General features: G+C 44.0%; 3 protein-coding genes and 1 non-coding gene across 5 annotated transcripts; 2 read left to right on the top strand and 2 right to left on the bottom strand.

Moving 5' to 3' along the window:
• The first annotated feature begins 10,268 nt into the window (after nt 1–10,268).
• Nucleotides 10,269–10,339, top strand: TRNAG-GCC. Its single transcript has one exon. It is a non-coding gene; the product is annotated as a tRNA-Gly (tRNA).
• A 387-nt stretch (nt 10,340–10,726) lies between these two features.
• On the bottom strand, nt 10,727–18,108 carry LOC119276750 (beclin-1-like protein). Its single transcript, XM_037557895.1, has 10 exons — nt 17,447–18,108; nt 16,584–16,942; nt 15,649–15,819; nt 14,527–14,651; nt 13,955–14,003; nt 13,086–13,244; nt 12,273–12,355; nt 12,034–12,105; nt 11,524–11,673; nt 10,727–11,231 (listed from the first exon to the last, which is right to left on the bottom strand). The coding sequence occupies exons 1-10, from the start codon at nt 17,589–17,591 to the stop codon at nt 11,042–11,044; spliced, it is 1,503 nt and encodes a 500-aa protein (XP_037413792.1). The 5' UTR covers nt 17,592–18,108; the 3' UTR covers nt 10,727–11,041.
• A 130-nt stretch (nt 18,109–18,238) lies between these two features.
• Nucleotides 18,239–22,235, top strand: LOC119276752 (replication stress response regulator SDE2-like). 2 transcript variants are annotated; one of them, XM_037557897.1, is made up of 4 exons: nt 18,239–18,953; nt 19,540–19,988; nt 20,097–20,185; nt 21,920–22,235. In XM_037557897.1, the coding sequence occupies exons 1-4, from the start codon at nt 18,334–18,336 to the stop codon at nt 22,079–22,081; spliced, it is 1,320 nt and encodes a 439-aa protein (XP_037413794.1). In that variant the 5' UTR covers nt 18,239–18,333; the 3' UTR covers nt 22,082–22,235. The 2 variants fall into 2 exon arrangements, with proteins under 2 accessions (XP_037413794.1, XP_037413793.1); XM_037557896.1 differs by having other exon boundaries at nt 19,540–20,185.
• A 1,543-nt stretch (nt 22,236–23,778) lies between these two features.
• On the bottom strand, nt 23,779–24,576 carry LOC119281449. Its single transcript, XM_037561964.1, has one exon. The coding sequence runs from the start codon at nt 24,516–24,518 to the stop codon at nt 24,102–24,104; it is 417 nt and encodes a 138-aa protein (XP_037417861.1). The 5' UTR covers nt 24,519–24,576; the 3' UTR covers nt 23,779–24,101.

Genomic DNA, 24,576 nt, shown 5'->3' with positions numbered 1-24,576 from the left:
TCTCTAAGTTGTTTTCCTTGAATTAGTTAATGCATTATGTAAAAATGGTTGCTATTTGTGCCTTTGTTGGCAAATTGTTTAATATTTAGTTGTTGAACAATTGTATGCCCAGTTCTCGTAATGTGTGACCAAAAGTGATGACATTGAGTTGCAACGGAATTACTACTAATATGCAACTACAGATCTTTCTAAAAATTGTGCAAACTAGCAAGGCATTGAAAAAAGGGAAAAGAATAAAAAAGAGTATTGACCTAGTCCTTTTTGTATCTTAGCAACTTCCTCCATGGGGCGTAGTTGTGCGTGCTGGTGACCCAATCATATGCCAGCGTCTTCCTGATGTTGAGTACTTCCTTGGGCTCATAGTTGGGCAGTAGGCTCCCATTCCACTCAGTGGCGTTAAGCAGTGCGAATAGACCACACTCATTGCTGCAGTGGGGAAAAAGAAAATTTGTTGGAGGCTTCTAAAACCAATAAGACAATGTACTCTGTGACACTGTGCAACTAATTATGTGTCACTGTGTAACTACTTATGTGGCACTGTGCAACTACTGATGTTCAACTGTGCAACTAGCTAGATGATCCATGAGAAAGTCATAAAAAATAAAAATCAGATTGCAAACTAGTTGTGTGTCGTAAAAAACTAAAGATTGTACATGTAGAAAATTTTCAAGACTACAGATTGATTGAAAAAATAGAGAAGAATGTAATGCTTCTTGTCTTACTTGCCAAGATGCTTTGGTACGTCGATGTCAATAATATGGAAGTGCTCGATGCTCTGCTTTGGGTAATGCTTCCTCCATAGCTGGTGTACTTCCCCCACGATCATAGAGGCGGTGTTCATCAACTCAATGTGTTCTAGCTTCCTATTTGAATCAAGGACTTCGAAACGTCCGTCCCTCAAGTTGATGTTGAAGACCCAATAATGCCTGCCTCCTTCACGGTCATTACCTGCACGCTTGAACGATTCAGACACAAATACACGTTGTAGGTAAGAAAAAACACTACAAAAATGCTGAACATTGAAACAGGTTGGCAGAAGGTATTTGCCAACTAATAGATGTGTCATGTGCAAATGAACATGTTGTGAGTGCCAAATAAGAGATGGATCATGTGGGCACAGCACTCACCAAATCTTTCTTGTCGAGACGGTTCTTGTATTCAAACTTCTTGTTTATCTCATTCACATTGTGGATCCCTTGCTGTAAGTTCATCTACAGAAATTATAAACATGCCTCAACCTCCTTTCTATATGAAAAGACTCCCTGGTTGGTCAACAAAAGTGGTACAAAAAAAGGAAGAGGGTATAACGTTTTTGAAAAACTTACAGAAAACCTGAGTGGCATAACGACTTTCTTTGACCCTTCTGGTAAGTTATCCATGATGTGTATGATTCCAGACTAAATATTTTTTTTTGAAAGCCACTGCTTTGGCTTCATGGAATCAACTAACTCCTTCAAAGAAATGTAGAAATTATCATACCTGATTATCTCAGGGCTGCATTTTTTTAAAGAAATGAAAGACAAAGTTAGCTTGAAGGGTCACAGAAAGAAAGAAAAATGTGTATTAGAAAAACAAGCATGTGCAACTAAAAGCACTGTTCGGTGCGACATGCTCTGCTTGCTGTGCAACTAAGTGGGTGGCACTGTGCAACTGAAAAAGATATGTATTTAGGCTGTGGGGAGTTGGTTTACCCGGTATTATCATCATCTAAGAGACTAATAGACAGCCAACCCCCAACTTAGCAGACTAATAGACAACTAACCTAGTGCAAACAGGAAGCCAACTAAGCATGACAAGTAATGCAAAGTGCAGAACATGTGAACAGCCAACTAAAAAAAGGGATGCAACTAACTGGGTAGAATTTTGTGCAACTAAACCAAAAACTAGTTCAATCAGACATTGCATTGCACACATCTAGGACATCATCTACCAACAACAAAGACAAGAGTGTGCAATTAAAAGCACTATTCTGTGTAACATGCTCTGCTTGCTATGCAACTAAGTGGGTGGTACTGTGCAACTAAAAAAGATATGTATATAGGCTGTGGGGAGTTGGTTTACCTGGTATTATCATCATCTGCTCCTGGGTGATGCCTGACCCAATACACAATGGCAGCGTAAAGCTTGTTGACTGTCTCATTGGAGTTGAAGGTCTTCTTTTTGTTGTAATCAATGAATGGAGACCTTTGAGATGCTCCGGGCCTTATTACCCTCCTCTGTCTTCGTGTAACAGGTGGTTCTGAAGAACTGGTCGTGCCAACTGCTGGTTCTCCGCATATCGGGGTGTGGCAGCTGTCTGGTGATCCAACATCTGGCTGGTGAGCTAATCCCTTGCAAGCATCAGCAGCAACGCATCCTTCGTTCACAGTTGCTGGGTCCAACTCATCCTCATCTATGATAACCATGTTGGCTTCCCCTGTTTGTGCTGCTGGAGCAAGTGCTCCAGCAGGCCCAGCATCATCATCTATGCCCAGGTCAAAGGTTGGTGCATCGCAGTACCCGTCACCATGATAGCTGTAAGAATTTGATCTGCGTATGGGTTGAAGGCCAGGGGCATCTCCTTGCGGCGCATTCACAGGTGCATCGTTCGTTGACATGGTTCGCAGTAATGTTGTGGTTGGCGGCCTGGGGGGCTTGCACCTGCTTACAATGTTGAACACCTCCTCTTGTATTAATGTGTGCTGAAAATCAGCTCTTGGTGATGCAGGCTTGCTTGGATGCTCTGTGATAGCTCTTGGAGACGGTAGTTTGGCAGATTGATGACCTCCTTCCGTGTTTGGCATTGAAGAATCTCTATGAGTTGTCACCTTGGGGCTTGCGGTTGCAGTTGAGTCTTCCTGAGCAACAGTGGTAGTTTTGACTGTGACCCGCGTGCTAATTGACACTTCAGTTGGTACACTAGTATCTGCAGTTGGCATCTTTGCAGCCTGAGTTGGCACCAAACTAGCAGAACTTGGCAGTCCTGCATCGATGGCTGTGGCATGTTGTTCTGTCTCGTGTCTGGGACTCCACACCTTTTCTGCCCTGTCCCTCCTTTGTGCCCTTGGCAAACTTGACAAATTTTTGCTGCTTAGCTGGTTTAGGTGGGGCTGTTGATAGAGGAATCTTCCCCTTGATCTGTTGAACTCCTGTGATGGTTGTAGGCTCAACAGGAATTGCTGACACATCTTGAGTGGTGGTTGGCTCTCTGATCACTACAGTTGGCACAATAGTTTGGGCCACAACTTCCTTCTCCACATTTATTTCTGCATCTGCCCTCGGCATCTGTTGCTTGGTTTGAGGCAACTTCAGATTCTTCTTCATTGTAACTCCTTTGCTCTTTTGGACCACATGAGGGTTTGCCACAGATGCTGCCTTGCTCTTGCTAGAGTTGATATCTGGAAGCTGCTTCAAATATTCCTTGTATTTCTCCTTCGAATGAACCCAGTCAAGACCCTTCCATGCTTCCTCCATGTAAACTGGATTCTTTTCAGCCTCACTCAAGAAGAACAGTTTCTAGCCAATAGCAAAATCTATCTTGTCACACAACTCTCGCTCATGGAAGTCTGGCACAGGGAAAGTGGTTGGCAAAGTTGGCTTCATGTTGCACAACTTGAACATATCAATGCTTACCTGAGACTCCACTTCATCATTTTTCTTTGACTTTGGCAAATTCTTGTCTTTCCAGCAAGTTTTGTCAATCAACATCTGTAGTGTGCTCCTGCTGCTCATTGAGTTGCTGCTGCTGGCAGGGTTGACAGAGCTGCTACTCACCCTGGTTGTGTTGCTGCCTGTACCGCCAGAACCAGGGCCATTGTCATCATCATCATCGGAGCTGTCACTGCCTCCATTTGATCCCCCTTGATCATTAGGGTTAGCATCCTCGTCTTCTTCCTCATCATCTCCTTTCCCCTCACTGCCATCAATTGCTGCAGCTTTGTCTCCATCTCCTTATGTGGCCTCATTTTATTGTTCCTCCTCCTCTGCCTCACTATCTTCTTTCTTGTCCTCCTCCTCTCTTTTGTCCTCTTTTTCTTTGTCCTCCTCCTCCTCTTCTTATTCTTTGTCCTCCTCCTCCTCTTCCTCCTCCTCCTCCTCCTCCTACTCATCTTCTTCTTTGTCATCCTCCTCTTTGTCCTCCTCCTCTGATTCATCCTCGTCTATGTCCCCGTCATCTTCAACATCTTGTGGTGCTTCCAGTTCATCATCTTCTTCTGATTCCTCCTCATCAAACTCTTCTTATTCTTGTATAGGTGAAACCCGCCTCTTCCTTTTTGGAGCACGGCGTGATGAAGCGGTTCTCATTGATGTCTGCTGTACATATGGATCAATATCCAGTTCCTCATCATCAATCTTGGCAACTGCTTCGATGAAGGTGCCAACCTGTTCAATTACTACCTTGCACAAGTCATTGACCACTTTGGCAATCTTTGCCTTTTTCTGCATCAAAAAATTGAGTACTCATTCAATTATAAACAGTTTAAAAAAAATCAAATGTTGGTAAATAATCGAAACTCCTTTATGCAAAAGACTTACCCGCGGGTTGTACGTTAGTGGTAATTTGGATGCAACGAATGCTTGAGCTTGCAAAAGACCACCAAGCCGTGGTGTTTGCTCCGTGCCCCTATACTCCTCTTTAAGCTGATTTAAAAAAGAGAAAAAGAAAAGAACAAGGTTATCAAAACAGATATTGTGTTGAACGAAAACCAGAATGTTATAACCTGTGCAACTACAACAAAATATTGGGCAGACTGGATTCTACATGTATGCAACTGCACAAACCAAAAAAAACTATGCACCCCATAGGTCACCTAAAAAATGTTTCTGCCAACTGATGTCACACATCTGTGCAACAAGTAAAACTGTGCAACTTGAAACATATGATGTGCCATATAAAAATGAACATGTGTCCACATGCCAAACTAGAGCTACAAGTTGTGCAACTACAGGCATTATTGTGCCAACTGATTATAGTTTTTGCGCAACTACCAACAAGTGTCAAAAAGCCGATCTCAAAAGCGTATATGGTGCTACCAAGGAATTAAAACTGAACAGAAATGAATAGAACATAAAAATATCCATTGTTGAAAAAAAACAAAAGGGAACTCACTTGTAATTTGCCAAACACACCAGGAGAGATCGAGTCCTTCTTGATCATCTTGGCAATTAGGTTACTGTCCCATGCATTCGCTCGTATCGTGCAGTTGCTTACTGAGATGTCATGAACGAGCGCGTCAAGGTACATGATCTGCCGCAGAACCAAAAAAAGGAAACCCAACTTCAGTTATTATGAGGGGTATTTTCAGAAACTATAACTGCACAAAAAGAAGAAAAACACATGGAAGTGCTAGTTTTCACTCACCATCAAGTGATACAAGTAGCAACAAACAATTTGCTTCACCTGGTCCATGTTTCGGAAAGCTTCATTAATGTGTTCTGCTACAAAAAGGCAGATGTTTGTGTTCTTGAGGTTTGGATGATCTAGCATGATTCCGTAGCACTTTGGGCTCAGCCTCAGGGTCGTGGTTGGTGCTAGGAAAGTGCTGAATGCAACCGCAAGCCAAGCCATAAAGAATGTGTCATTCGTTCTTCCCACCATATTCTTAATCATCTTGCACCATGTAGTGATCTGGGGATGAGAATCTCCATGTATGTTGAAAGTCTCTCTGAATCTCCTAGTTGCATCCTTGTCAACTACATATCTGACTTTTTGACCCCTGTTAGGAAGATCAAATACCCTTTGAACACTGTCAGCATCGACACGGATCCTTCCCCTGCCTGGGAACACCATTTCAGAGGTCTCTGGCTGGTAGGACTTCACCAGGAATTTACTGAAGTCCCCTGGAAGTGTATCTGATAAGTTCAAGAGGCCCTCAAACAACCTTGAAACTAGCTCAAACTTCTGCGGCGGGGATAGCGAGCTGTTGAACTTCGCAAACCGCCCTGGTGATGCCCTTATCCTGCCAGCTTGTGATGGTCGCTCCACATCTTCCCGGGAAGCCACCTCAACTCCTTCACCGCTGGCCTGATGATGAAAAAAAAATTAAACACAGGACAGAAAACTGGACTGTGAAAAAACTAGCAATGATCATGTGGATCAGTATTGCAAAAACTATATAAACATAAATGAATCATGCCAACTAATATGATGTTTTTGTGCAACTAAGAAAGCTCATCATGGCAACTGAAGACTACCAGTGTGCAACCTGCAAGAAAACTAAGAAAACATACTAGACCTGACAACTACAAAAAGTTCTAGGGGATGTGCAACGATAAAGCATGATATTGGAAAAAAGATAACAACAACTAAAAAAAGGTTTGCAAGAAACTATTCAATAACCCATAAACACATACAAAAAACCACATACCTCAGCATCCGCTGCGGAAGATGAGGCAGCTCCTCCACCAACTGCTGCCTGCACAAAAATGGTGACCAGTGATGTCAACTACAAAGATGCCAACTCATGTCAACTTCTGCGAAAACTATATTTACATCAAGATGACCAGTGATGTCAACTACAAGATGATAATTGAGCAACTAGAACAAAATAGTTGTGCCAACGGCTGCATAATTTCATCAGCGCCTAAAAAACCTGAGAAACATTTATATTCAAGGATTTACTTACCCTAGTAGATGATTCAGCTCGCCCTGCTGCTGCTGCATGTTTAGTCCGCTTTACAACCCAAAACCGATCAACATCCTAAGAAAATAAAAAAAACATGGGCATGTGAAAAATTTTATTATATGACCCAAACAAAACCAAAATAAGGTGAATGTGTAATCATCATGCCCTTACCTCAACTTCCTCTCCCTATTGAACGCTACACGCAGGGCGTGGCTGGCGATTAGCAGCACGCTTTGAGTTCCGGCGAAGGGACTGACTTCTAGAACCCTAATTAAGCAACCAAAAAAATATGAAAAAAGGACATAAGCATACATGGATAAGTTGAAAACAACTCAAATATGCAGAAAAAAATGAGAAAAATACATCTCCTTCATTGCCATTCGCATCTCCTCCTATTATAACCATTTTTAGGCTGTGGGGGAAATACAAGAAAAGAAGTTGTCACATCCCTAGCTTCTGGTGCTGCCTAGTGTTGCATCATGTTTAAATTCAAGGAATTTGAACTGAGGAAATTAGAAAGCCTCAAAACTTTGTAAAAGAAGGGCAAGAACCCTTTAAATTGCATTCAGAGATTCCAACATTCCCTAAAAATCATTCTGGTAATTTTGGTTTGAATATATTTCTAGGACATTTTTGGATTTTTGAATTAACTCATATTGTATTTGAGTTGGGGTTATAAATTCCTATAAATACTTTTATAACTCCAATCATTCTGAAAAATATTGTGGGGCTTTGGGCTAGTCCATATTGCATCCACAAATAATTTCAGGAGCAACAAAAATGTACCGGTCCTCTCCTCTCCTCTCCCTTGCTCTCTCTCTCGCGACCGAACGCGCCGGTCGCCGCCGCTCGCTGCTGCCACGGCCAAAGACACCTCTTCGCCCTCCGGCCGAGTCCAGAAGCTCCGCCTCGTCGCCTTCATCCTCCTCGATGAGCCACGCACCTCCGGACGGCCTCCATCGTCGTCACCGTCGTCTCTTCACCGCCGGCCGCCGTGGATCCCCATCGCCGCCCCGTCGACCACAGCGCGTCCCCGAGCTCGCCGTCAAGCCCATCGAGATCGCTGTGATCTGCCGCTCCTCCTCCCCCTCTCCGTTCTCTCCCCCCGCACACCGCAGCCGCATGCCTGCTCGAGCCCGAGCTCCATCCGCCGCCGTGAGCTTCGCTCCGACGAGCTCCGGCCCCCCAGCTCCTCCCACCTGCTCCACCAGATGCGCAAGAGCCCGGGCTACGCCCCGGTGCTCTCAGACGCCGTCCCCGTGGCCTGTAACACGGACACCGCCGTGTCCCGTGGTCGCCGGCGACGACCTCGCCGGCCTGACAGGTGGACCCCGCCGTCAGGTGATTAGCTTAAGCTAATCACCAACTAACCTAACCCCTGACGCTGACATGTGGGCCCTAGTGCCCCCTAATCTTTAATTAAGCTAAACTAACACCCTTGTTTAACCCGTGTCACTAACGTGTGGACCCCACACGTCAGGTTTGACCAGTCAGCGCTGTTGACTTGCTGACGCAAGCATGACGCAGTGCTTAGAAGATGCGCAAATGAACTAGAGAAAACATAAAAGCTTGCTTTGATCTGCAGAACTCTACACATAAGTAGGACATCTAGTGCAAAAAACTGTAAAACATGAGGACAACCAACTACTACAGTGATGCAGCCAACTGGGCAGTCAACCTTGTGCAACTGGACAGCTTATAAGCCAACTAGTTTCACTAAGGCAAGAAATAACTAGGCAGAAAAATAGTTAACTAAAAGCAGCCAGCTGATTATGATAATTTGTGCAACTGGGAAAAACAAAAGCCAACTAGTATAGCCAACTGGAATATATGGAAAATTAGGTGCACCAGCAGGGCACCTATGGGGGCACCTCGAACACGGGAGCAGAGCAACTTGTGCAAACTCAAAAAACAGCATATAGACAGCCTAGTACAAATCAGGAAGCAAGCATAAGCATGACAACCTAGCAGCCAACCTAGTACAATGCAGAACATGTGGACAGCCAACTAGTATATGGACAACCAACTAGTAAAACTGATGCAACCAACCGAGCAGTCAAACTTGTGCAACTGAACAGTGTGTAGACACCCGACTAGCACAAACTGGTGCAACTGCAGAACATAAGGACGACCAACTACCATATGAATGAAGCCAACTGGATAGAATTTTGTGCAACCAATAGAAAATCTCTACCTAAATTTCTACCAACTTGTGCAACTGGACAACATATGCAAACAACTGCAGAACATAAGGACAACCAACCCCCAACTAAGCAGACTAATAGACAACCAACCTAGTACAAAGAGAAAGCCAACTAAGCATGACAACTAATGCAAATTGCAGAACATGTGAACAGCCAACTAAAAAAAGGGATGCAACCAACTGGGTAGAATTTTGTGCAACTAAACCAATAACTAGTTCAATCAGCAATTGCATTGCACACATCTAGCACATCATCTACCAACAACCAAAACCGCAGCAAGGACCAGAACATGGTATATGGATGGTATATTGGGCGCACACGTACCTCAAACCGCAAAAATCCCAAGCACCACTCGGCCATGACCAACAAAACACTCAGTAATGAATCCCCACCATCACTACTCCTTACAACCGCACAAAATCGAAGCAAGCACAAAAATGGGCAGAAAAGGGACCCTATGCAGCCCTCCAGATCCGCCACCGTCAACCTGGCCATGGCCTCATCCCCGGCGACGAGACGGAGAGGGGAAGGACAACAGAAGGCCTCCACGGACGTCTGTGTCGACCGCAAATCCCAACAACCACTCCGCCGACACCAACACACCCTACCACCATGAATCCCCACCACCACTGTCCTTTGCTGCCATACAAATCCAAGGACATTAGAGTCCAACGGAAGCACACACGACACGTCTACGCCAAATCGACCATACGAGGCAGTTGACGCAAATAGGAACCCTAGGAATCCCAGCCCGCCATTTCCGCCATCGACGACCTCGAGACAACCTAGACCCCCGGCGACGAGACAGAGAAAGGAGGGACGCGGGATGCAGTCGGTACCTGCAGCGCCGACGAGGGCCAGCAGCGAATCCCCCGCGGAGATTTGGATAGCAGCGGCGCGAGTCGCCGCGGAGTGAGAACGAGGACGGAGGAGAGGAGGAAGGAATGGGGACGAACGGGAGAGAAAGGGGGGAGAAAGGCCGAGAACGGCTCGCGTTTCGAAAACGACCGCCCACGATCTACGCCACGCCCGCTTACATGTGGGTCCACGATCGCCCCGGATAAGGACAAACCGCCCATAATGCGCGGTCGCACAAAACTGACCAGGGAACACCCGGCACTCGGGCGATACCGATAGCAAATGATCGTGCGGTCGCGGGCCGGCCGCCCGTTCTCTCCAATTAGTGTGTATGCACTTTTAAGGTTTTGGGTACATACAATAATAACCACTCGTCAAAATCGCTAACAAAAAGGCGTTCTGTTGTCTTCGCACACCACAGTAGTGTGAACGATCTACTCACGATTCAGCGGATACAAAGGACAGAGTCCAGCAAAAATACAAGAGGTCTGCAGGGAAGGCACTTGTATCGCTGTTTGCATGTTGGTACGCTATCTGTCCCCAGTTTACAGTCGAGTACTCAATGGTCAATAAAGTTTAGGAGACTTAAATCTTCATCGAAGCACCAGTGGTCTAGTGGTAGAATAGTACTCTGCCACGGTACAGACCCGGGTTTGATTCCCGGCTGGTGCACTTTTTCCTCCATCTCATCCGAAATGTTTTGGGCTGCCGTTCTCGTACGTAGTGAGTGGAGCAGAAGAACGGAGGGCTCAGCCCGTGGCAACATCAAGATCCAGAAAATCAACCGAGGGCGGTATCAGTTTCCATAGCTAAGTAACATAGGATATGATGTATATATAAACGAGTGTTCTCCTGTCCAATTGCAATCCTTTTACTGAAAAGTCTGGCAGTCTTGCGAGAATTGATACGGATGTCTCCAAGACATTACAATTCTTAATCTGCAGCTTTTTGGATGTTTGATCAAAAACATTATACCTGTGATAATAGCGAGTATAAATAAAGCTACAGGTACTTCTAAAGAAATACACGTATGAATTTAGGTGTCGGATGCAACGCAGGTACATTGAAACTGCATTCGCTGTCATTCCAATTTCTCTGCACTTGTAGCGCAAAGCTGATGCACTGATCTAAACGATCTTATATGTCTTTACAGAGGGAGTACATACTAATGGAACTCACTCCAGTTCATATTTATATACATTGGGCAGGTACACGCATGGATGACTTGGAAGCAACAAGAAAACTAGCTATGCCTGGTGGTATTTATGTACATCAATTCATATTGTATTGTGATTTGTCAACATGCGGCTACAATCAGTCAATCAGCGATCCAGCATCTGCGGTCAGTGATTCCATCTGCGTTTAAACATCACATCAACCCTTCTTGTTTGGAGACTGCGCCAAGTACAAAGATGCAGATGGTGGCGCAAAACTTGTATTGCCGATAAACCAGTAGAGAACCCACTTCAGGTTGCAAAGCATATATTTTAGAGCCTTTGTCCAGTTCTCCAGTTTATTAAAACTTAAGAAGATCGTATAGCTCCCTACTTTGTCACCATCAATCCTGTGAAACGAAGAGATGAACTTAAAGGTGGATACTTAAGATATCTTTCAAACTTATGATTATATTCACCCCATAAGTGATCCGGTGCTTGTAGTCAAACTAATTTTCATATGAACCAAAGAAAAAAGAATACAATCACAGAAATCAGTTGACTACATATAATAAAAATGTTTATGGTTGCCAGTAAAACCTAGATCATCTTAACAGATTTCACCTCATGTCAAAATCATCAGTGACATGCCGCGAAATTCAGAAATAGTGCCAGAACCAAGAAAGTTGCAAGAATCCTTACTTGTAGGGGAGCTTCAATGACTTATCAGCCGGAACATTGTTCTCTTTATCCAAACTTATGGCAAACTCAGAGAACTCTTGAAGGCAAGTGAGAAACCATGTCATGGCTTTGTCAAATCGGGTGCTCCAGAATAAATTCACAGGACCAAACCTGAACATCAACAATGCATCTTGTTAACTTCCCAAGCATGATGAACCCGCACTGCTCAACAAGAGAAAAAAAACACAGACCCGAAAGAAACTGCCAGCAACTAGAAAGGATAACAATGATTTTATAACTTCCCTTCGATATACTCCTACATGCACTAACCAACGTAACAGATGCTAAGTGAAGGTCAGATTAGCAAATGATAAATAAGGCTGTAAATCTGCAAAAGATGTTCAATCCAGCTATTTTACCACCATATATGTGAACAGGTTCAATAATATAACCATCATTATTCTATTCCACGAGGGAGACCTAGATATCATCCTAGGTAAAAAGGGAGTACATTTGCAGGATAATGCTTACAGTTCATAGGTATTATTGTTGATGTCTGTTACTCTTGGGTAGCTTCCCATAGGGTGAATCTTGATTCGGTATCTGGATAGAAGTTCAGGAACTCACAGCAAAATCATCTCTTCTTGGAACACTTCTAGTGTATGTAAGAATTACTAAAAATTATAATTTAAGCAACTTAGCAATACAAAAATAGGCACTTGTTACCAGCAAATAGATCGAGATAAAAAAGACATGTTCATCAAGGATACTGGAATTTCGGGAAGTACTGAGCCATGGTGTGTAACAGAAGAGCAGCCTGACCCCAAGCAGCATTTATCTCATCCCACTCAACCTACGGTCAAGGGAACAGAGGTTTGTGGCATTAGCACATATAAGATAAAATGTGTGTGCTCCAAATACAGATTGAATAGATCAACAGAACATAAGTGAAGTACGCAGGGCAGTGAATGAATCAACAAGGGATCTGCATATCCAGTCAATAAAACCCGAGGGATCTGCATATCTCTCTTTATTCTAAAACTAATTCATATCGCAGGAGTGCCGCCTCCTCCTTATTAAGCCAAATGACCTTTGAAATTATAACCGTTGGATCACTACCAGTTAGGCGAGTAAAAATGGATGCGTCCCTTGACTTTATGATTGCATAGAACTTTTTCTGTACTACAAAAAAGGAATATATGAACTACAGATGCATCTGAATGAAAATTTACAGTAATCTATTGTATGGTTCTGTTCAATGCAGTGTGCATGCAACCATGGGGCACTGTAGCTCCAGCATAATCTTGTACAACATAATTATCCAAAGTTGCAGTATCAAAAGCCAGCAGATCCATTTTAAGTTAACAATTTAGTAGACACTATAAATATCTATAAAATTGCGAGTGTGCGGTGCATAGAGTTGATCACCCGCATCCACGAACACTACATGGATGTTGCACTTGTACCAATTATACAAATGTAACTAATTAATGTCTTGATTGCATCCTTCAAACACATTGATGTCATAATTGAAACAAGTAGCAGTAGCAATGTGCAGCACAGATTATAGTTTGTATAGTTACCTGTACATTAGGCAGACGACCGAGACGGAAGTTGTTTATTGTTCCAATAACTCCATCATGTGAAATATAGAATGCATCATTGAGAACATTTGTGCGCTTTAACAATTCCAGGTGGACCTGTGAAACTTCTATCTTGGCCAAAACCGCATCTCTTTCTTCCTGAAAAGTGGAGTACGCAATATATTTTCAGCTATGACTTGGAGCATCAAGGGCAAATGCTAACAAGCAGTTCACACATTAACAAAAATGCATTATGAGAAGACAAAATCGTGATGCTTTAAAAGAAAGCATATGAAACATAACAATGCTGACTCAGTGTAGACCATATTGGCTTTTTAAGACTAATGGAGTGTTGCTCAGTGACTAGAGGGTGGGTGCATGCCCAGCCTACCCGCTTTCGAGGTTTCGACTCTACCACGCGTGCTCACTATTATTTTCCCAATAAAAACGCCACTGGTGCTAGTGCCTGTCAATCGGATTTTTTATATATTGGCTTTTCAAAATATTTTTAGTTATGCCAACAAAATACAGGAGCATAAAATAAACTATATAACTGGTTCACTGATCTGGAATAAGATGCATGGCTCATTTGAAACATCAGTTGGAAAATGCTGTTAATTGCGGTGCCAACAAGAGTGTACTCCCTCCATTTATTATTATAAGATATTTTGGATATTTCAACATGGACTACATACGGACTGAAATGAATGAGCAAGCATACTAAAATATGTCTACATACATCCGATTTATAAAAAAAAGTCAGAACATCTTATAATAGTGAACGGAGGGGAGTAGATGTCAAAATATGACACAACAGTACGTACTGGAAGCTGACAATGTGTGGCCTGTAATAGGTATGGTATATATACCTGGTGAGATGTCAGCTGAAACTGGAAGCTGTTGAATTCATGCCAATACCTGAATACAAGTATGACACATTAGCTTTGTTTACAAAGTAGTTGGAGGCTTGGAGCTTAACATAAGCCAACCGAAAATAATCAGATTGCCCCCCACCACTGTTTAATTGGAAAAGCAATGCCATGCCTGTGCTCCACTGTGGTATCTTTTGGTGCCAATCATATAGAAAACTATTTTCAGTTAACAGTATACTACCTAATAAAACACAGTCAGTTTAATTCCGAACAGCCACATCTTGAATGAGGAGTGGTTACTATACTAGAAACATTATAACGCTGTACTTATGCCTTCAGTAATCTTAATGCTTTTTTACTTTAACCGTATCACAGCTATTATACTCTAGAACAATACCATGCTGCATCATGAAGAAAAAATGATCAGGTGCATCGCCTATAGTGCCAAGTATACATGCTCACACCCGAAAGTAAACCGAAATTAATTTGAGAATCTATCCTTCTTCTAGAACAATTGTAAGACTAAAAATATGATGCCTGAACAGTGGCATGGTGAAGAAAACACCAACCGCTCTTCTAATTCTTCAAATTGTTTCGACTTTGTTTCAAGATCCTTCATCTCAGAGCTAACTTCAGAATATTGCTTTTCTGCTTCTTCAATAGCAGTTTTTAGTTTCTTTTCTTCCTCCTCTATCTGAAATGGCAAAATACACATAATGCAAAATCGAATTTGTAAAGTGTTGCCTGAAAATATTTTACAAGAAACTAATGAATGCTGCCAGTTCGGAAAATAACAAGTGTCGATTAAAATTTTAACACACAAGGAATATCTCTACAGTACACTGGCCAAAATCATGAATGAATACACTTTAATATATCTATATATAGAATTGAAAATGAACACATTTTCATTGAAGGTACTGGTGCAGTGCCTACTTTGATTTATTAATAAAAAATATTCCTTTGTCTTCCATTATCTTCTTGTCCCAAGCTCAGCACTTCTCTTAACTAGATACTCCCTCCGTCCGGAAATACTTGTCATCAAAATGGATAAAAGGGGATGTATCTAGACGTATTTTAGTTCTAGATACATTTCTTTCTATCCATTTTAATGACAAGTATTTTCGGACGGAGGGAGTATGATTTAAGTCTATGTACAGAAAATTAGACATCAATTGAGCATAGGGAGCATAAACTGTTTACTACTTCTCCATGTTGTAATTAACTGTGTTTAGAAAGTACAATACAAGGTCAATTACACAACTCATACAAAAGTAACCCCGAAATTGAGCTAACAATAATATTTCATGTAATTTCTGCTATCTCTCAGGTAGCTGCTCAAGCTATACTATACATATGAATCACAAGAAAAATGTGTTTTCTTTTCTTTTTTCACGAGAGACTAGTACACATTTTCATCTATTGCTATTTGATGACAAGAGCAAGTAGCATGAAACTGGAGTTCACTAAAGTTCTTAGAATTAAGAATCTCCTGCATGTAGGTCTGTAGGATAAAGGCATATACCTACTACTCCCTCCGTATCCAAATATAAGATGTTTTTTGACACTGTCATAGTGCCAAAAACGTCTTGTATTTTGATACAGAGGGAGTACACAATAAACCCTGCATCTTGTGACCTCATCCATTACCATCTAACATGTATATGTTACTATTGAATAGAGATCAACACCTTTTCTTTCTCCTTGAGGAAATCAGTTTCGCTAAGGACGTTGTAGGATTCCTGCTCCAAACGTTGAAGACATGCATCATAAGCTTTGATGTCAGTATTTACATCCTCAATCTCCTTGTCCATCTTATCAGAAAGCACCCTCATACATTCCAGACATAGTGGCTGCTCAACCTGCAATATATTTCATATTCACACGTGTTAGCACTGCTTTTTTTCTTCTTAAAACCAACACACTGATTAGTGTAGTGCAGCAATGACACAACATGCAGCAGCAAAAACAATGCAAATCTGACGAAATTGAAGCAAATGCATGTGCATGCGTGTGCTCAGTACAGAGATATTTTAAACCATTTTAAAGCAACTTATTGCATCTGAGTTTGTCAAGCAGCAATCTCAAAATACCCGTATTAGTAAATACAAGCAAGTTAAATGCATAGCAACAAGCGGTAAGAGTTGCATATACATGGACACCACACACTATAAATACCCAGTCTCTTTAATTCGCAGGATTTTTTTAAGTAGGAATAGGAAAAACACACAATTGCAATGCCATGTCCACTCAAATCCTACAAGATTGAATTTGTTCCATATGTCTGATCGCACTACAGGTAAAAAACAAATAAAGGATTCTTTCCAAGAGGCTTCAGTGGATGAAAAATTTCCTTTGAAATACTCCCTCCGTTCCAAATTACCAAATCTACATACACATCGAAACTTCCTATCTCAGCCAAGCTAGCACCACGACGAGTAATTTGGAACAGAGGGAGTACAGTGCAAAGAAATCCACAGGAAAAGTTCCAATGGGATTCAGTTCTACAAATCAAACAACCCACACAGGAAAACATTCCTAATGATTTTAATCCTCCAAGAATGCTATGAAAATCCTTTTGAATCAAACAGGTCCAGTATGGAAACGTTTCAAGTAACTTATTTACCTGAGTTTGTGAACTAGCAATCTCAAATGCCCGCTTTAAGACAGTCACACTAGAGTGAAATCCAGTATTGTTGCCTGGTGAAGGGCTAGTAGAGTTAAGATTTGGAGGCGACAGATGCGCGCCACCACCTTCGGAGGTAGATGTCTTGTATATGGAAGCAGCGGCAGGTGGAAGCATTATATATGATCCCTCTATTGCTCTTGTTGATTGGTTAGGCTCGACATGCCGGGCTGCTGCATTTGGTGGCCGTGGGGGAATCCCAGGGCCTTGAGATCTGTTCTGCTTGGACAACACAACATAAGAACTGTCCATCCTGCTCGCCCCCATAATACTGCCTTGAACAGAGGATGCATGCATACCTGAACCATTGATGGCATAATAAGAAGTAATAACCATTACTACCACAAAATAGAATCTTCGAGAAACTTACTTAGTAGTGTGAACAAACAAATGGAACTTCAACTGCTTCAAAGACAAATCCGAGACACCGATGCATCAGTTATCACTGTATGAATTTTTATCTTTTACAGGTGCAAGCATTCACTGGTTCATTTTTTATAAATGCAATAATATCCCTTTAACAGGTAGCAGAGTTGTATTTCTCGTCAAATATCGAGTGCAAACAAGTCAAAAACTAGAGTTCTCCAGAAACAGCTATCAACAATTCCATCAGAACCTATATCACTCAACATACCCTATGTTTGCTAGAGAAAACTGCACTTGTCACACACAATTCAGTTGCGCCGTCACATAGAACCGGCACTCCCTCGATTGTTACCGCAAAGCAGCGCTAGATTAAAACTTATGCAATCGCTACAGGCTCATAATAAAGAGGAACGAATCCAACGGAGGCAAAAAAGTACCGGAGTTGGCGTGAGCAGGCAACCTATCAGGGAATGATTCCACGCCGACGACGAGGAGCGCCCGGTGGCATTCCTGGCACTTAAACCGCGGCAGCGACGGGTCCACTCCGCGGCCCTTCTCGCCGGCGGCGGCCTTGGGCTTCATGTCGCAGCAGTAACTCGGGTTTAGCTCCGGGCGTTCTCGCGCTTGCGGGATTCTGAAGCTATGTGTATGCAGAATTCCTCCGCGCTTCCAAGCTTAGGATTCCTGATGAACCCCGGCGTGGGGAGGGGGGATCGAATCGGAGGCGCGGTGAGTCCGACCTGGACTCCACACCAGGAGGGAGGGACGGGAGGAGTCGCGGACCGAATCGGGGTGACTTCAACCGCACGCAGAAATGAGTACGGAAGTCACCCTGACGTGGGGCGCCCACACCACGTGTTGGACCCGCCTGTCAGCGGTGTCTTCTCTCGGTGGGACGCCGTGGCCTGTGCTGGTGTACGGGGAGAGACCGGGGAAGTAGGCCGAGAACGGCGGCGGGTGGCGGTGGCCTCGGAGCGGAGAGGAGCAGAGACAAGGCGGAGAAGGGAGAGGCGAGGGAGGCCAGCGGGCGATGGCGGCGTCGGAGGGGAAGGGGATCTGGGCTTGGAGGTCTCCGCGTCGGCCAATTCCTTTGCTTGGGCAGACCGACCTGTGGAATAATCGGGGACGCACGCGGACGGACGGATAGGCTCCCGAACGCGAGATCCGACGGCGTGAGTATTCTGGGGCCGATCCGGTGCTTCATCATCATAGTCAACAAAAGTCTAGCGCCCTCTCTCTCTTTTCCCCTTCCCTTCACGACCTCCGCCAGAGGCCAGAGGTAGGACGCTAGGGTTTCGCCGACCAACACCGTCCACCGCGCGCCATGGCCGAGGCCTCCCGGTACCAGATCCTGGTGCGGCTCCTCGACGGCCGCACCCACTGCCTCCGGTTCTCCACGCCCACCGTCTCCGGCGCGGCGCTCCTCGACGCCGTTTCCGCGCTCTCCCGCGTCCCCGCCGCCTCCCTCCGCCTCGTCACCGGCCGCCTCGACATCTCGCCCTCCTCCGTCCTCGCATCCTTCCCCGACGGGCAATTCCCCTCCGCGTCCGCGCTCCTCCGCCTCCGCGGTGGCAAGGGCGGGTTCGGCTCCCTCCTCCGTGGGGCCGCCTCCAAGGCCGGCCAGAAGAAGACCAGCAACTTCGACGCTTGCCGCGACATAAACGGCCGCCGGCTCCGCCACGTCAACGCGGAGCGCCGCCTCGAGGAGTGGAGGGCCGAGGCCGCAGATCGTCAGCTCGAGAAACTTGCCGAGGACTTCCTCAAGAAGAAGGCCAAAGAGTCAGGCCGCGGCGGCGCCCGAGCTGCCGAGGTTGACAAGTATCTTGAGAAGTACCGAAAGGATGCCGAGAGCTGCGTCAACGCCGTGGAGGAGTCGGTACGTGCCTCCCTTGGGAAGAGGAAGGCTGTCCCCAAGCCACGTGATGCAAAGAAGCTTAAAATTTGGTGAGTGCTAAAACAACAACTTTTCTTTTGTGGTGTATACCCCACTGTATAAATTTGATAAACTGATGCATATTGTTTCAACCATAGTTCATTTTGTGAATTAGTAGCTTATTTCATAAATGTATTTGTTTTCCTCTGGAATTTTAGTGTTTGATTTTGTTGAGATGTTAGCCAAGTTTATATAATCTAGTAGCTTGTCTGGTACAATTGAGTCTGGATGCCAAGGATAAGTCTGGACTGTGCTTTTTACATGCTTGAGATCCTGTCTAAAAGTTATTTTAGCTTAAATCGTAACCACAAATACGGTGGTGCTCTATGTTTGATTTTCTGTGACAAACATGATATATTGGTGGTGTATTATACTTCTATGTTCTATTTGTACTGAAATGTATATAGTAGTTGCTCTCGTAAGTGGCTAATTTCAGTCAGTTGAGGGATGAGAGGCTATAAAGGTTTCTCTATTGCAAATGTGCACCTTTATTTCAGGAAGCTAATATAATCAAGCATGTTACACTGAAGAATACTGGACTGTGTGTGTTATTCTATTTTACAGTGCTAACTGCCTGATTGAATCAACTTGTTTCAGGATGGGCAAAAAGAAAGTAGCAGATGATGAGAGTGATAGTGACAGTGACAGTGATGTGGACGATAATGAGGGGGCAGATGCAAAACCCATAGCTCTTGATCATGGGAATTACTCAAATGAATCCAACGAAAGTGAGGAGGAAAAGGTCGATCTGGCTTCAGTTTCTGGGTCACATTCAGAAGGAGAGTCCTCAGGTGAGAAGTCCCAGAGCAGTGATTCAGAGGAAAATGGAAATGCTCTTCAGGAATCCATGGAAGTAAAGATTAGATCAGGATGTGATTTTGAGTCACAAGGTAGTTTGGAGTGTGAGGGGGGAACGGCAGTTCAGCCTGCTCCTGAGAACACTTCTGAAAACGGAACTTCTGAGATTGGTAAGAGTGCTCTTTCAGAAGAAGTTCTGAAATCAGATGCTCCTGAGAACACTTCTGAAAATGGAACTTCTGAGAATGGTAAGAATGCTCTTTCAGAAGAAGTTCTGAAATCAGATGATAGAACAGATGTGGATAACACCGGTTCAGCTACATCATCACTCCTTAATGACCCTGTGGTGCCTCCAGGGGAAGAATCTGCTGATGTAAATAACAAGTCTCTTCTTTCAGAGGAGCCTGTGGACCTGGCAACATTCAGTTCAGCAGCAGAATTGGAGGTATGTTGTGTTTCTAACCCCTCTGGGTACATATTTATCACCAAGTTACATAACAACACTGTGCCAGACATGTTGATAGGTAGTAGTGATTTTGTCACAAATAAAAGGAAATGTTGCTCTAGGCAGCTGAATTCTCGGGGAAATTCATTAACTTGACAATAAGTCAGCTGCTAGTACCAATTAGTGGTAATATAGCATAATTTTTATACACATGTCATACTATCACAGTGACAGTACAAGTTACTTCAACCAGAGTTTTAAAGATCAAATTACTTTCAGCTCATCCAAATAGCATTCATGGTTCTAATCACAATAGTTTGTTTTCTGATACTCAACAAGTTTAATGTTACCCTCCGAAACACTAGCCCATCCTATTCTATGGCCAATTTATCTTTACATGAGGTGCTGATGGGAATTGTGGATTTTTTTAATGCAAAGCTCATATATATTGTGCTCATGTGCATAATTAGCTCGTGTAGAACTTCCATTGTCATTCAGTGGACTCCACCTGTGATAACAGTTGACTTATAATCATCGAGGTACTATAGCCGGTGTACTGCAGTTATGGGCCCTTAGGACAGCAGGAGTTGCCGCCTCCCTCTTGTCTACGTCAGTATTGACGTATTTGTTTGATTAGAAAATTTTCTTACTCCCTCTGATCTATATTAATTGTCGCTGCTTTACAAAGTTGTACTAAACCTGCGACAATTAATATGGATCGGAGGGAGTACTAGAAATTTTGACCTGGCAATTCTAACTAATGATCAGAATAGTTTTACTAAACTTTAGATTGGATTTTAATCCCTTGGAGTCTTTGGTGACAAGTTGGGTCATCTCTATAATAGTCTATGCATTGCATAACTTACAAGTTCAAGCAATAATATGTCTTTCTCTCATCAAAATTCTTCTCTCTTATCTATGTTTGGAAGTCTTAGGTGACAAGTTGAATCATCACTATAGTAGTCCACGTTTTGCATAGCTTAGGAGATGAAGCACTAAGAAATAATCAGTCTTTCTATCATCAAAATTCTTCTCTCTCATCTATAATCTATTTCTCCCTATTCTAGTACTCCCTCCGTCCCGAAATACTTGTCGAAGAGATGGATAAAATTGGATGCATCTATAACTAAAATACGTCTAGATTCATCCATTTCTTCAACAAGTATTTCTGGACGGAGGGAGTATCTCGTATCCTTCATGCTGTGCGCCACCTCTGCCCTCTATCATTTAACAAGTTATGAACTGTGGTTCATGATAAGACATATCCAGCTCCACACTACTTTGGTCTGAGATCATTATTCTAATGTCCTCCTTATGTTTGGTACATCCTCTATTCCAAATTTCCTGAAGTTCTAGCTTGTCCTAAGTCAAACTTCTTTAAGATTGATTAAGTCTATAGAAAAAATATACCAACATCTCAACAACACCAAATTAGTTTTTCATTAAATTCATCATAAAATACATCTCCTTACTTTATATGTTTGATTGATATTGCACATCTTAGCGCATTTTTCTATAGACTTGGTCAAATATAGAGAAGTTTGAGTTAAGACAAAACTAGAAATTCAAATAATTTGGAACAGAGGGAGTATGTAAAATCTATTTGCTGAAGAACTCATTATATGTTTTGAAGTTTGAAGTATCTCTGGCATTTCATGTTGCACTCATTATATGTTTTGAAATTTGAAGTATCTCTGACATATCATGTTGCTCATAAACTCTGTTGTCATCCAGGCACTTGGCATGGAGAAGCTAAAGCTGGAGCTCCAGACTCATGGACTAAAATGCGGTGGCACTTTAAAAGAGCGCGCGGCCAGACTGTTCCTTCTGAAAACAACCCCAGTGGATAAACTACCAAAGAAGCTGCTTGCGAAACCCAACTCTGGAGGGAAGTGAGATGTAGTAGCAAATAACGATTACTATCCCAAGAAAACAAATTACGATGTCAAGTTCATCTGTAATACTGTACTTGTTGTAATGTGATCAGAAAGCTTTTGCCTTGACACTGAAAACTAACGAAATCTCTGTATGTATTATGCCGTTCCTTGCTGCTGCTTGATTTTCTTTTTATTATCGCTGGAGGTTCCTCAGCCTCTAGCGATAAGTTTGCGCATTCACATATCCTGAGGCTGAATGTTCTTGTATTCTCTGACGCCATAATCAGATTATCAGAACTTAATCTCCGCAAAGACATAATACAAGATGAGATACCGCTTCCATGGAGTAGAACCTATCTATTGTTGTGATTTTCACTGTTCTAATGTTGGCTCCTTTAACCCAGTGAGATGATACGCCATGCATTGATGTGTGATTTTGGTTCCAATATATTTCATTGATTTATACCCTCTCCGTCCCATAATATAAAAGTGTTTTTTACACTAGTAGTGTCAATAACGCTCTTATATTATGGGATGGAGGGAGCATTATATTTGTATGATATTTGAATTAATAATACGAGAAGTGAAACTAAAAATATATTTGATTATTGCATAGTTGTAACATATTTATCGGGTACAAGTAGCACATAGTAGAACGAAAAAATGGCCGAACTTTTTCCATGAATGTTAGTAGGCATTGCAACAACCCCTATTTATTTTATAGACTTTGGTGAATACGTCGTAGACTTGGCACAAGATTGCTTGGCAGTTGCTGTGCTAAATTTCTCCAGACCAAATCAAGTGAACTCCTCCTATGGTTACACATCGAGGCGTGAGCACCATTCAGGTCTCGGTTGCGCTTTTGCTTTCTCCCTTTACCATGTTTGATTGATTCGAAACGGTCTTGGATAGGCCTCACGTTGCCTTCTTAACTCGAGCACGATAACTTTGAGCCGGTCTGCAACGGCGACGGTCCGATAGCGGCTTCAGGTCATGGAGGCAAGAATCTGTTCACTCAGGTCAGGTGGTGACCGTACTTTTATCAAGTGGCCAAAGGCCCCTCAGCCCCTGGCATTCACGGAATCCCGCCATTGGATCACTCGGAAGTCCAGAACACAATCATTCTACATGACCAAGTTCAGACGTGTGGTGGAAATTCAGAGGTAAAAGTCTCTTGCATCGCCGATTGGTGGAGGTTAAAGAGAAGGGAGAAAAATGCGAGAAGATCGCGTGCGAGGGCCGGGCGGCGCTCGATCCCACAGATCGTGGTGCACTGCACCGGACGGCGACGCGTGCGCCGTGCCGTCACGGCGCGCCATGCCTCTGGACCAAGGACATGCCGTAAGTGGCGCGACGACCACATCGCCGCTGCAGAATTGGCCTCATTCGGGTCGTCGTGTTGCTTTCCTTCCGCTCGAGTGGCACTAATTCAGTGGCTGGGTGACCGGGTCGCCTGCTTGCCCTCTTCCTGTTACGAAGGCGGCCGCCGCACGGCCAAGAACGCATGGGCGTTCTTATCGCAATGGTGTGTGCTTTGGGGCCAAGCTAACGGGGCGATATGGGCTTGATGGTGTTTGTGTTTTGATTTGTCTGCCATACTTGTACCGTTTTGTTTACTTGCATGAAAGGGGCTAGGGTCGTAGCTTATGGCGTATTTTTTTCAGTCATCACACATCAGTCTAATATAGGAAGAAGCCTTCAGCCAGTACTCCCCAACATACGAACCAGCCAAGGAATGCAGAACGATACCAATAAGAAAATTAGATTGTCCTGATCTTTCCTCCGTTTCAAAATAGATGACTCAACTTTGTACTAACTATAGTATAAAATTGGGTCATCTATTTTGAAACGGAGGGAGTAGTTCCTAGTACTTGCCGTGCCACCGTACGCTATGCAACACCTGAACAAAGTACATGGCCGAGTGACGAGTGACCAGCGGTTAAGGCACTGTCTACGTACTAAAACTCTTAAACCACGGACACGTCTACCAGCGGCTACTGCGCCTGCGCGGAACTAGGTCGACATGCATATACGCGGAGCTAGCTCTCCTGTATCACGGCGAGCCTCGGCGCCCACGCGGCCCCGCACGTTGCCGTGCTCCTCCCGCCGCCGCCGTCCCCCGCCCTGAGCTGGCCCGTGAGCTCGGCGATCCTAGCCTTGCGCTCCCTCGCGCTCTGCTCCTCCAGCCGCGCGATCAGCTTCTCCGCTTCCTTCCTCGTCACCACCACCTTCACCGTCATCACCACGGTGGATCCGTGGCCGCCGCCTCCCACCTGCTGATCCTCGGCCCCGCGTCGACCCCCGGCGGCCCGCGCTACCTTCCCGCCATGCCTGCGTGCCGCCGAGAACACACGTCTCGATGGTACGGCCGGCGTCGCCCCAGAGCGCGAGGCCCCGGCCGCCCTGGCTTTCGGCGTGGCCTCGTGGCGCATGTTGCGCGGCACGGCGTTGCCCATGTGTACGGTAGCTCCGTGAGCGTATGTACGTTGCTGCGCGCGGAGTGACCGGTGTGGT

Source organism: Triticum dicoccoides, chromosome 3B (assembly GCF_002162155.2).
Source record: "Triticum dicoccoides isolate Atlit2015 ecotype Zavitan chromosome 3B, WEW_v2.0, whole genome shotgun sequence".
Lineage (NCBI taxonomy): Eukaryota > Viridiplantae > Streptophyta > Magnoliopsida > Poales > Poaceae > Triticum > Triticum dicoccoides.
This window is presented reverse-complemented; position numbering and strand designations above follow the sequence as displayed.

Excerpts from the sequence above, each read along its gene's own strand:
- LOC119276750 (XM_037557895.1), bottom strand. The coding sequence starts at position 17,591 with ATGAAGCCCAAGGCCGCCGCCGGCGAGAAGGGCCGCGGAGTGGACCCG. Across the intron at positions 16,943-17,446 it reads GCCTGCTCACGCCAACTCCG|GTATGCATGCATCCTCTGTT; the intron begins GTACTTTTTTGC and ends TCAATGGTTCAG. Across the intron at positions 13,245-13,954 it reads TTCAGCTGACATCTCACCAG|GAAGAAAGAGATGCGGTTTT; the intron begins GTATATATACCA and ends TCCACTTTTCAG.
- LOC119276752 (XM_037557896.1), top strand. The coding sequence starts at position 18,334 with ATGGCCGAGGCCTCCCGGTACCAGATCCTGGTGCGGCTCCTCGACGGC. Across the intron at positions 18,954-19,539 it reads GCAAAGAAGCTTAAAATTTG|GATGGGCAAAAAGAAAGTAG; the intron begins GTGAGTGCTAAA and ends AACTTGTTTCAG. Across the intron at positions 20,186-21,919 it reads GTTCAGCAGCAGAATTGGAG|GCACTTGGCATGGAGAAGCT; the intron begins GTATGTTGTGTT and ends GTTGTCATCCAG.
- LOC119281449 (XM_037561964.1), bottom strand. The coding sequence starts at position 24,518 with ATGGGCAACGCCGTGCCGCGCAACATGCGCCACGAGGCCACGCCGAAA.